At 37.6% G+C, this 13,470-nt stretch overlaps 1 protein-coding gene across 3 annotated transcripts in view; it reads right to left on the bottom strand.

Annotated features, from left to right (window-relative positions):
• LOC139723901 (cyclin-dependent kinase 8-like) overlaps positions 1-8,157 on the bottom strand; it is a 31,497-nt gene extending 23,340 nt beyond the window's left edge. For all 3 annotated transcript variants that reach the window (XM_071635108.1, XM_071635116.1, XM_071635123.1), the window contains exons 1-6: positions 7,961-8,157; positions 5,502-5,739; positions 4,330-4,440; positions 2,445-2,588; positions 1,647-1,704; positions 452-583 (exon numbers count right to left, since the gene is read on the bottom strand). In XM_071635108.1, coding sequence (XP_071491209.1) covers positions 452-583; positions 1,647-1,704; positions 2,445-2,588; positions 4,330-4,440; positions 5,502-5,702 — 646 coding nt within the window. In that variant the 5' untranslated portion in view covers positions 5,703-5,739; positions 7,961-8,157. The remainder of the gene's footprint in view (positions 1-451; positions 584-1,646; positions 1,705-2,444; positions 2,589-4,329; positions 4,441-5,501; positions 5,740-7,960) is intronic.
• Between the last annotated feature and the right edge of the window lie 5,313 nt (positions 8,158-13,470).

Here is a 13,470-nt window from a genome sequence, read left to right as displayed (position 1 = left end):
AGGGTATGACACTATAACTCATTGCCCACATCTTACAGAAAACCCCATTCGATTTGCTTCAGTGGTCAAAGAGAAATGAGAAATTTTGTAGAGCATGTCAGGAATCTCTTCCCTCCAAGTTCTGTCTATTGTGTTTACACATTGATATGCGGCTCAGAGCATCCAAGTGCTAAACTTGGAAGAATCAGACTCATGACATGATTTACAACAATCCACATTTCTCTCTAACTGCTAAACCAAATGGAATGGGGTTTCCTGGAAAATAGAGCTAAGATGTTATATTTTAAGACCCTGAAGTAGCATTTGGACAGTTTAATCATATTGGGTGTTATCAATGTGGAAATCCAATTGTATTTTTTTTTTTTTTTTTTTTTTTTTGGGGGGGGGGGGGGGGGGGGGGGGACATACACAATTTGTTGCATCGTACAGTGTAGATATGTTGTCAACTCACCTATTGCTTTTGTGTAATGTCTGGCCCCCAGAAGGAGCTCCGGGGCTCTGTACCAGAAGGTTACCACCACTGGGTCCAAATCAGCCAGGGGCTTGAGAGGTGAGTTGAACAGCCTGGCAAACCCCATATCAGCTGGAAAGGGTTATAAGTAGTTAGTCTTTTGTTATAGATTTCCAACATACACAAAACTTGTCAGGTGAGATGATGTACAAGGCAATCTTGACAGATCTAAAAACATTCTGATGTACAATAAAGAAATTACATTTTATCACAGCGACTGTATAATTTTAACTTTCCATGTTTCCTTCAGAGACAACAGCATTCTAAATATTGCAAGAAGAAACAAGTTGGCAAGTCAAGTCTTGAGCATTGAGCAGGTGATCCTTCATCAATCTACATAGGATAACTAACTATAAAAGTGATCAGAATAGCCCCAAAATGCAATCAAATGTCAGCCAATGTTTCAAAATCTTAATCACTTCATAACATCAACAATTTCAATCAATACAAATCAAACACTCATCACTTACAACAGGGCTGCTCACTAACCAATTGTTTCTACTGGTCCGGCCTGTCCCTGTTGGACGAGTAGATACTCAGTTTCTCCTTTTTTTACTGACCCATCCAAACTGAAAATTTACTGGTAATGATTTTTTTCTTTCTTTCGACTGGCCCCACAATGGACCAGATTTTTTTTTTCTCTACCTGTGCTGAAAAGTTTATAGTGGCCTGACAGTGACCGGTCTGGGACTGCCGGACCAGTGTCAGTGTTTAGCGTTGCTTACAATATGTAGAAAAAGTCTAATCATGACATAAAATATGAACATATATGAACATGACAATCATAATGTTACATATGATGATACTCTCGGAGAGAAGCCCTGAGTAATGAAGTGGAACCAAAGCCACTATGATCTAATACAGCAAGTTTGTACAATCACATCATGGTACTACCATACAGTACTGTAAAAGTGGAAATTTTTGTGGGGTTGAAATTTTTGTGCATTTCGCACAACCAGAAGCCAGCGAAAAAATAAAAGCATGCAAATATTTTTGCATGCCATATGTTCCAGTAGTTGATGTCTTGATTCCGCTGAATTAAAAACATGCGAAATTCTTCTTACAGGGCCAAGCGCGAAAATAAGTCGCGCAAAAATATCCACTTTTACAGTACCGGTATCACACTGACACATACCTATTTTTACTCTTCCTCTTTCTGGCCCCTCACCCATCACCAATATATTGGCTGGTTTCTGCACAAAGTGTAGGAAAAAACAACAACAAAATGCCTGATTATCACCTTTGAGGGTAAGTCTTCAAAAGCAAAATACATTGTAAAATGAGGAATGTTTGCATGCATTTTAATTTCGTGAATTTTGTGAGAGCAAGGGTTCATGAAATTTAAAATGCAATGCACACAAACAAAAGTTATTGTCTACACTATAATACATTGATTGTTAGAGGCACCTCACAAAAATTTCATGTCACGAAAAAGGCTGTAGGCTCCAATTCACAAAATTTTATGTTAGTAGTGAAAATATCATTTTACCCTATATAGAATCAGCAAATAAAGACAAGTTTATGACACATTCGGTGAAAATTTGAGAAAATCACAAAATGTGAAAATGTGTGATATCAAGTACAAGTCAACAGCATAATGAAAATAGACATGGAATCGCACAAATGTTCATTTTGTGAAAAGTACACATTCCATTGACCAGTATAAAGGTATGCAATGGCAAAGTCAAATTTATATGCATTATGGAAGAGCTACGTCGAGTGCTCTTGAGATGTCTTAGAAAACTGACTCTGGCCATAACAAATGATCTGTAACTCAAACTAAAGTTTAACCCTTTGGCTGCATAGGTGCTAGTTGGCACAGAAAATTCCATGGCATTATACACACTATCTAAAGTCTCTGGCACAGCAAGGACTATCAAGAAAATATGTGCAGAAAGGATTATCAAGGGGGGAAATAAAAACCTGGACTTACCAAATCTCTGTGTAGTACCCAGTTTGAGTGAAGATAGTGAATGCCATCAAGGATCTGGTAGAGAAGTGATTTCACCATGATCGGAGGCACGGAGGTTGGCCCCTTCTTGCTTGCCTTGTTGGCACGGTGATACTTGATTATATGCTGTATCGTATTGAAGAAAAAAGAGAAGTGAATTCCTGCCAAAAACTCCAGTCAACCTTGCCTATGTCAATAGGGATAGCAGAAAGTCCTTCGACACATGTGAATTTCGATTTGAACTATAAAATCATCATGTATTTATATCCATCTGGGGTAGAATTTTCTTCAACTTAGCCAATTTTTTGACTTGTGTGATATCAACTTTGGCGAGGCAGACTGCGGATTTGTTTTGATGACATATACACTGAAGTGATGTAGCACTGTTGCAAGCAAATCTCGCTATACGAAGATATGTGTTCACTAAACCCTTATACTGTGCTTGATGATTGGCGCAGATGTTTGGCAACTAACTGTCAACGAATAGATATTACCCAAACTGCCTAGACCTGACTGCATCACCAAAGCCTTCCTGTTGGACTGAGGCACGGAGTGGGCTAGCTAACTTTACGTGATCAAGTCTAGTCTGGAAGGATTACTGAATGCCAACGCTTGGCAAGTCAAGCTAAGAGTCTGGGCACATACAGGGTCAATCAACTGATGAAAATGATGGTCACAAGTTGCAAGTCTTCAAATCATGCTTTCCTCTTTCTTGTCACTAATCAACAAAGCATGCAGGGGCTATCATATTGCTAACCTAGCAAATGTCGGTAAAAAAAATTATCACAAAAAAAACCCAAGAATGTCATTGCATAACATAATCTGACTCTTGATTGTTTACAATTTCTAAAATGCACAACATACTCTTGACTTTGCAACTGATTGACAAATTGCCTACATCGACGTAAATAAGCACTGGATTGATCAGTTTTTTAGTAGTAGCCATGATAAAAAATCATGGGCGTAATTACTCGAGCAAGATTCGAACCTATGACCTCCTGATCACCGGACAGGCGTCATCGCCACTAGACCACCGAGCTTTCGCCTGACAGCAAGTGTTGGTTCTAATCCTTATAGCATTTACGTCTATGTAGGGCAATTTGTCAATCAGTTGCAATGAAAACATCTCGACGGAAGAATTTCATGAATTTGAATAATTACGCAGTACCTGCTGCATGCTATAAGGATTAGAACCAACACTTGCTGTCGGGCGAAAGCTCGGTGGTCTAGCGGAGATGACGCCTGTCCAGTGATCAGGAGGTAGTAGGTTCGAATCTTGCTCGAGTATGTACGCCCATGATTTTTTATCATGGCTACTACTAAAACACTGATCAATTCAGTGCTTATTTACGTCGATGTAGGGCGATTTGTCAATCAGTTGCGATGAAAACATCTCAACGGAAGAATTTCATGAATTTGAATACTCTTTACAGTTTACAATTTCTATAATGCACTGCATAAAACTGCTGACACCCTGTTAGTAAGTCAATACTGTTTCCAGCTTGGACAGTGATTTGCTTTTAAAAAAATATATAGAAGTTACAAAAGAGAATATTTCTTTCTAGAGTGGAATAAATGATAGATCACACATGACACATTTTATCGACACAATCCTGTCACATAAATCATAACACATTGCCCATCCTCATAACATGAGAGCATTCTGGTTCTATGGATAGATTTTCTTTGCTGAGTATCTTTCAGGGATCAGTACATTTGACGAAATACTTTAAAGTGCCAAATGATATTGATGGTTTCTAGTACCAATATTTTCCAAAAACATACAAAACCACAGTGTTCATGTTGCACATTCACCCACTAAGTGAGGAAAGAGAATATATCATCCAGCACAGGAAATTCAACTTACCCACAAGTCATGCTCTGAGAAATCACAAAGAAGATACACCTTTCTGTCACTGTGCGACAGAAACACTCTTCGTAAACATATCACGTTAGGATGTCGCAATTCCCTGAGAAGCTGAAAGCAAAACAGAATATTGCAAGAAACTTTTTCAATTTTCACCATAATGAGTACTGTTAGAGCAAACATCATCAAAGTAGTGAGATATCTAGGCAGGCTTTCAAGTATTACTACATGCATTACTCTGTTGCTGGAACTCTTCAGATGATCAAATGTAGTCATGTGAAATACATCCCAGATAGTTAAACTCATTAATCCAGAACACTGAGGATGGTATTTAAAGACAGGAACAAGCACACAATGAGAAAGGATTTGAAATAATACAACTAACCTAACTTCTGATACCAAATGAAAATAAATGGTACCTGGTAGGCTAAAAGGGGGCAAATGCAAATCCTTTCAACGTACATGAATGCAGGCTATGATGTTGATATTCATTTGATGACCCTAAAAATACACCTTCCACAAAATAACATATGAGGATTTACCTGTTTTCAAAGGGAGTACATAATATCAAAAGGTAACATTGATGGCTATAATGAAATGACACTAAAATGTATACTTAAACCAGACCTACACTCTGTCTCATTATTACAGGCATTGCATATGCTCAAACCTTATCTGGCAACGAACAGTAGAGAATGTGATCTCTCACAATGCCACAGTAAAGTTGCAGATATTACTGCAAAGAAAATTGCAAAATAGGCAACATTACTGAATAGTCAGATTTTTGGGGGTTTTTTTGGAAATAAAGAAATGTAATATCTTAACTACATCCTCTTCATTTTCTCATCATGCAAGCATAATACTATGTTTTGATTTGACCTTGTTTTCAAATGTCTAATCACCAGCACACTTCCATGCATCTAAACCTAAATGTCAATTTTTTTGAATTTATTTCGTTTTATCTATGTTTATTATTCATTATGTTTATATGGTGGCTGGCTGTCTTGCCACTTCAGTCATTGATTTTTGGAAATTTTATATAAAATGTGACAAAATCATTTCTTGTTAGAAGAAGGCAGAGACTGGACTATCATAGCACAATGTGAGAAAAAAAAAAGTTTGGTATCAAAGTCCATCGCATCGTCATGGTGATGCGTTACAAGTGTACTTACTGCCACCTCTCTGCAAGCAGACATTGAGATACCCGTCCCTTCAATCTGCTTTAGCGCGTACTCTCTCTTTGGTTCCTTCTTTGTGGTGGCTTTGTACACATGGCCGTAGGTGCCACGGCCAACTTTGCATCCCTCAAAGTCAAAGAGGTCTTCCACACTCTCGCGGATCTTGGCAGTCTGCTGCTTGAATTCATAATCCATGCTGGCCTCAGGTTCAGTGCTTCTTGAAGATCACAAACTACAGAAATGAAAAGAGAAGTGGTGATAAAGTGTTATGTCTGGGAACAAATAAACCTGTTGAGGACGGGCTGAGTTTGCTACAACATGCATTTCCCATAGACCCCTGCCCGAGAATACTCGAGACTCGTCCTCACCAGGTTAAAGGGGTAAGAATAGGTACTGAGTATAAGTTAAAAGTTTATGTAAAATGTGAAGGCAACTTTGCTAAATAAAATGTGCTGTGACCTTTAGCCTCCCCCACCCCCCACCTTCTTCAAGGGTCTCATGCCATTCCTATTATGATACTTATAGCAATTCTTGCTATAGAGTGACAACTTCTTGTGGCAACAACCAATCAGGAAGCAAGATTCTTGTTATTACCATAAAAGGAGAGTTGATCGTATCACCAGATGCTTTTTTTTTCGTGGCTCTGAATTCCGTACTCAGAAGATGAAATTTCGGCCACAAATTGCACGAGTTATTCACAAAGTCCTGAAAATATACTCCTCTCCAAAAAGTTGTCTTTTTGCGCGGTGTAAAATCGCATTATAATTCCGGACACGATTTTCGTAATGAAATAATCGACGTCTTTTGCACCTTGTCCTTGCTCCAGAATCACAATTCATCCCACGAATCACCATACACATTCTTCCCGAGCGGACGACAAAGAAAAAATTAGCAAATGAGGCTCAAATTTCATATTTTACAGTAAAAAGTCTATCTTGAACATTTTGAACAGTTCACGCGATAAAAAATTGACAACTTCTATTTTACATGCTTTGTCTATGGGAGCACGGGTGACGAGTTGCAGGCCCCTTCCTTGAGCGCGCAACTAATGCATCATTTGCCTTTGAGGACGAAAGCTTCAAATTTCCGGTATCAATCAGTTAACTTGTGGTTCTAAATTGGAATCTTCAGCACTTTTCCTGTATGTTTAGTGGGATTTCATAGAATTTCAGAGACGAAATGTGATTCAAACACGCATAATTATTAACTATGATGAGGTGCAGGTCACTCATCTATAAATTTGCAGTAACATGTGAATTTCGTCTCGTTTTTACATTTTGATGACCTGTTTTTTGCGATTTCGGTCCAGACAATGTTCTTTGAGGCCAATCTGCGAAGTCTCGCGCGTACTGAATGTCACTAGTACCGGTACGCAAAAATATGCGTGTCCGGAATTACCATGTTGTCCGGTAATACCATACCTGTATAGTGTCTATACATACACTTGCCACCTTGCAGTAAGAGTCGAGTTGTATCATTCATAGCAACTTTTTTAATGAAATAAATATCCAGTGTACAAACTTAAAACAACTCGACTGTGGTTGATTTAGACATGGAAGCAAATGCAGAGACTCCAACTCTCCTGCTTTATAGCACGAGAGAGCATCTCTAGAACCCTAGAGCGGAATTCAATTCAAGGGCCCTTAACCCGTTGAGGACGAGTCCCGAGTATACTCGGGCAGGTGTCTATGGGAAATGCGTGTTGTAGAAAAATCAGTCCGTCCTCAATGGGTTAAGTGGGCCCTGGACCTTGGCTGCAAGGGACTTCACGCTTGTGATGTGTGCTTTGCGCACATCAAGTTGGAGTCCACAGTTTGCTAGCGGTTTCAGGTGGGAGAATCTCTGTCTCTGGATCAGAAGGTGCATGTGCATGGGGTTGGAGTCTCTGCAAATGTATGGTCTATGGATTTTCATTTGACAATACCAGGATTACCAGATTTTAGCGTCGTAGCGACACGGGGGGGGGGGGGGGGGGGTGGAGCTGCGTGAGTGGGGTTGAATTAAGGATGCGATGGAGCTGGAGGTTAGTTCACCATTCATTCATTTGCTCTGTAGCTCTTGAGCTCTCTTTACACTGTAGGGTCTAGTATCTATACTATTTACAAATGTTTATCTCCTTGATTTTCCAACCTTCTCCTTCTTATCTCCCTCCATTAAATTCTGATCCATCTACGTCAGACGTGTATTACCATATTTTTTACATCATCATCAATCATGCACACCTCCAAGCTCCATTAAACAACACATCACTCGTCATCAGACATAAAAATGGAGACTCAGCTCAGGGGAAAATAGTCATAGTGTTCGTGCACACATCGACCTAGTAGAGAATCTCGGTCAAATGGTCATCATTGATGGTGCACACAACACTGCAGATCTAACGGTTAGCACTCCTAGCAGACCAAACAGAGACTGAGAGAGAGTGAACAATAATAATATCTGCCTTCGTTTACCGACTGATGTCAAAGTGATGACCGGTGCCTGTGATCAGTGGTGATGTAAAGTCCCGTTTACTCGATCAAACTGCTCGACTAACGAGTAGAAAATATCTCAAAAACACTTTCAGGTTCCTCGTGTCCGTGAAAGGTCGAAGTCAACGCCAGGCCAGGAGCATCACTATTTCTCAGTCAATGTCGATGAGCTAGAAGGAGGTAGGTCGCGTCGGTGCACTGTACAACACATACATGTAATAGCACCAGCACAATTCATCAAGCCTACCCGTGTGGTGATACAGTGATGCGCCGTGAAAAAACATCCACAGCAAACCCGCTGCAAACTTTTAGCTTTATAGTCTATTATATCAAACGCTATTATTTTGGACAGAGATACAAATAGAAATTACCAACGGTAACTTTCATATTCAAACATAAAGTTAGAAATATAATATTATACATTTTAATATAAAGACATGCATTGATATTGCACATGCATTCAGCTTGCTAATAATCACCTTATCTTACGTTAAAGCTTACTGATGTCTAGTATATACATCTAGTCCAAATGAGGTTGATGTAGCAGATCAAGAACGTGATATATCAATTCGATGGTAGCTGTAAAGGGTACTCACGCGACAGTCGAGGACGTGACATGCAGAACGCATTGTACTATAGATCTACACAGCGAAAAAAAGAAAGTAACACTTTTTCCAGTTCATATTTTTCATAGAAGATTTTGATAAAAACAATTGTGCCATATACCATATGAAAGGTGATTTAATTGGCTATAGACTTGGTGGATTTATGCAAAGGGAAACTTTACGCATGAGTGAACACATTCGTTTTTGTCCTCCGAGGCACAATTTAAGTAAAAATTGAAGAAATGGACATTGACATTCATTTGCAAATGCCCTTCAAGATAGCGATGACAACAAAAGACCAATTCAAAGCAGTGAGAGACACGAATTCAAAAGCAGAAATAAGTTTCTGTTCTCATCGAGTTTCTCTTTATATTCTCAAGCAAAAACATAATGGGGAAACTGAAGGGGAACATAGGGAAGTAAGCCGCAAGAAGTGATAAAATGGACAGAATTTCGTTATTCCCACATCTTTTAATCAAAGAATTTCAGAATTCATGAGGCAACTTTAATAACCAAATATTATTTCATGTCTTTTTGAATATGGATTTTACAGAAGACTCGTCATTTTCCTCCATTATTTTTTTCCTTTCTTTATCTTTGGAGGGTCACCGAGACATTTAGATCATAGGTTGCAGAAGCGGATCTAGAGGGGGGTTTGTGCAACCCCCCCCCCAAAAAAAAAAAAAAAAATCCGGGGACCATTTTTTTTTATCTTATCTTTTTTTTAACTTGTAATTTTATTTTTTTTTATTTATATATTTATTTTATTTTTTATTGGGTTAATTTGGCAATGACCTCTATACCAAAAATAGTGGTGTTTTAGATGCAAGAAAACGCCATTTTCACACACAGATTTTCAAAAATTCTCCCTACTGTGGGAGGGGGGACACCCCCCTCCCACACCCTCCCCCCCCCCTTTATAAAAAGCTAGATCCGCCCCTGGGTTTATTTTTGCAAATTAATTTGCATTTCTCATTGTGTTGAATTTGTGTTTTGTTCTCATTGTGGAATTGAGCACGTACATTTGAAGTCAGTAATTATCGCCCAATTTCATTATTGTCTTCACTTACCAAGGTTTTAGAAAAACTTATTTATAAAAGAATGAGCAATTTTTGAAGGTACATGAAGTTTTTACGAACTATCAGTTTGGTTTTCGTGAGAAACATAGTACTTCGCATGCTCTTTTATATTTCGTTGATATAGTTCATGCCATTGATAATCATTCTCATTTAGTTAGTATTTTCTTGGACTTCTCCAAGGCCTTCGACACCATCAATCATGACATTTTACTTTATAAATTATCGCATTATGGAGTACGTGGGAAGGCCTTGGAGTGGTTCAAGAGTTATTTGTTCGATAGAAAACAATTTGTTACAATTAAAAACAATGATTCAGTTATCAGAGAAGTCAAATGTGGCGTCCCACAGGGAAGTCTTTTAGGGCCGTTATATTGTTCATTATTTATATCAATGATTTTTGTCGTGTATCTGATGATCTCTCTTTTATTCATTTTGCAGATGATACAAACATATTTTTTGCCCATAATGATATTGATTTTCTTGTTCACAAAATTAACATTGAATTGAATAAAGTGACAAATTGGGTCAGAGCTAATAAGTTATCACTTAATGCTCAAAAAACGAAATATATGATTTTCAGCAATACTGTTGATAGTTTAAACACAAATATAGTTTTAGATGATTCTCATCTACAAAGAGTATCAAATATTAAATTCTTAGGGGTCATTGTAGATGATAAACTTTCCTGGAAATCACATGTTGATAATATTTGTAATATAATATCGCGTAATACAGGTGTTATTAATAGATTGAAATTTCATATTCCTCAAAAAACATTACTTATGTTATATTCGTCGTTAATATTGCCTCTTTTGAATTATGGAGTTTTAGTATGGGGCAACACGCATCAGAATTTACTTGAAAGAGTGTCCCTCTTGCAAAAGAAAGCCCTCCGCATTATCTGCCATTCCCTGTACGTTCTCATACAAACACGTTGTTTACCTCCAATAAGCTCTTAAAAGTTAAAGATTTATTTTTGTATGATTTATTCCAATTTATGTATACGTATTGTAACAATTTGCTTCCGTCTATTTTTAACTCCATGTTCCTAAAAAACCAATCATTTCATGAATATCCCACTAGGCGTTCCAATGAATTTCATTTACCCCTTCTACGCACGATTCTTGCTAAAAATACACTTATTTATATCGGCCCAAATTATTGGAATTCTCTGAATCATGATATAAAAAACGCCCCATCCATACATTCTTTCAAGAGGAGACTGAAGTCCTTTCTATTGCAGTCGTATGACTTTCCAGGACAAAACTAGCCATTTGGCCTTCTTTCTCACATACAGACTTACTTTTTCCTCTTTGAAGAATAAATTCTAATCTTTTGGATGTCTGCTGCTATCTACGCTTTCGCCAAAAGAGTCAAAGACATGAATGTCTGTCTTATTCCTGTTCTCACGTCCCTTCATTTCCTTGCTTTTCTCCTTTCAGACGCTACAATCACTTTTTCCCCATCACAACCATTATCTGTTTCTCTAATTGATACGCTTCTGTCGAAGATCGCTGTCTCTGTTGTGCATTTTCGTTTGCTATTTTGTCTTCTATTTGTTCATCGTTTCCATTCCGTTTTGTCCCGTATACAGCCTTTTCTTCAGTAGTTGTTTTGCTGTCCAGTCTTGTTTCATGTTTGTTCGCGTCTGTTAGTCTTGTCCATCCCGTTTTGTCCCGTACAGCCTTTTCTCCAGCAGTTGTTTTGTTGTCTAGTCTTGTCCTATGTTGTTCACGTCTATAATAGTAAGTGTATTTATCTGTGAATCTAGTTCTCAGTGGGCTTCCAGACTTCTTCCTCTTTTTTCCCATCTCCTTTTGTATTTATGATGCTTCAATTAATCTTTCCATTGATGTTATTATTCCAGAGGGGCCCACATTCTACAAGCTCTGTCTTTTTAGTGGGTCTCTCCATTTTTCGCACTTTAAGCAAAGTTATACATGTACTTTATTTCGATCACTTCTGGGTTTTTTTTACTACATGTACAATGTATAATTACTATAAGGTCCTCCTCAATTGTTTTACATTCTTTTCGATACATAATGTTCTGTTCACTTTATTCTCTGTTGTCAAAAGAAGTGTAACTTATATGTTTTGTCGAAAAATGAAATAAACTTTGAATTGAATTGAATTGAATTGAATTGAATAACAATTTGTCAATCTACTAGGCTGATAGCCAATTAAATTACCTTTAACATGGTATAATAAAACATTAATATTAGCCGAATAGTCTACGAGAAAGATGAACTTATAAAAGTGTTTCTTTCTTCTTCTTCTTCTTCTTTTTTTTTTTTTTTTGCTAAGTGTACAAGGGTCTTAGCAACAAGTGCAGGTTGTTTGAAGTCAGGGGCTGCGACCTACATCTTGTGTTTTTCCTTCAATTTATCTGTTTGGGAGGGCGAGGGAGGTATAACAATAAGGGCCATACAACCTGATAATCAGTGACACCCGGGGGGGGGGGGGGGGAGGAGGTCGGTCAAAGCAAGTGGAAACGATAGAGAGAATCTCCGCCGATAACCAAATGATTTGCTTTTAGTGCGTTTTTGACAATTTTCTCTCAGATTGATAATGTTGCCCTAGTGTGTGCATGAAGCTAAGCTTCATGGTGTGTAGACGTGTGCCGTGTTTGGGTGTGTGTGCGTTTTTCTTTTTGTTTTGTTTTGTTTGTTTTGGTGTTGTTGTTGTTGCTTTTTTTTTTTTTTTGGGGGGGGGGGTCAAAGGAATAGAGTGAGGGATAACGCAGGCTCATATGATTTCAGGCCTATACCCCTTAATTGTATCCAGCAGACAATATTGTTCGTATTTCCTGCTGTAGGCCTATTAATCCAATCAACTTCAAACTTATCTGTTCCTTTCATACTGAGGGCTGTAATTGCTGTATTTCATTAATGTTGGATCAATATTTTATTTTTAATCGGTATATGTTGTATTCTTTATTTGGTATTTTTGTTTACCATTTTCTTCTTTGTTGAAATGTTTGAATATGTATAGGTATGTAAATATTATGATATCTTTCCATTTTTGAAGCGCCATGAGCACTGAAAAGTGGACCTGTGCGCTATACAAGTAGCCACTATTATTATTATTATTGTTATTATTATTATTATTATTATTATTATTATTATTATTATTATTATTATCATTACTATTAATTACCACACATTCATTCCTTCATTAATTTTTTAACTAACAGTATATATTGTTCATCAGTCACGGCTGAGTTAGCCATACGGTGCAACTTCAACAGGTATATACAAAAAATGATAAAGTACAGATTAAAAAAATAGGCCCTTCTATGACCACATAACTATAGTTTACATTTTATATTGGCAACTGGAAACAAGAATAGACAAAACAAAGTAAAAGATTACAAAAAGTGAAATTACATATTAATTAAAACTTAGGAGTAGAATTTACAGAGGAAACAAATTACTGGGGAACAAACAACTCACGAAGTATCCAATGCATACGGTAAAAAACAACCAACAATTGAGTTAGATCAATGTAAAGATATGCAATCACTACAAACTAATCTCCTTCCATGTATGTATACATATATATGTATATATATATGTGTGTGTGTGTGTGTGTGTGTGTATGTTTGTTTGTGTGTGTGTGTGTGTGTGTGTGTGTGTGTGTGTGTGTGTGTGTGTGTGTGTGTGTATAAGTACACGTCCATCCCAACACCCCCCCCCCCTGCTCCTTCGTGTCTGTAAATGTCTTTTAAACAAACCCCACTGCCATGGTCAAACACATGAGATCTCTGTCAGTGCCACCGAGATCTGAATATATTTTTTATAAAAAAAAT

This window comes from Diadema antillarum, unplaced genomic scaffold, assembly GCF_040938485.1.
Source record: "Diadema antillarum isolate AM-2024a unplaced genomic scaffold, OU_Dant_1.0 scf00000015, whole genome shotgun sequence".
Taxonomy (NCBI): Eukaryota; Metazoa; Echinodermata; class Echinoidea; order Diadematoida; family Diadematidae; genus Diadema; species Diadema antillarum.
Note: the sequence above shows the minus strand (reverse complement) of the source record. Positions and strands in the feature narration are given on the sequence as shown.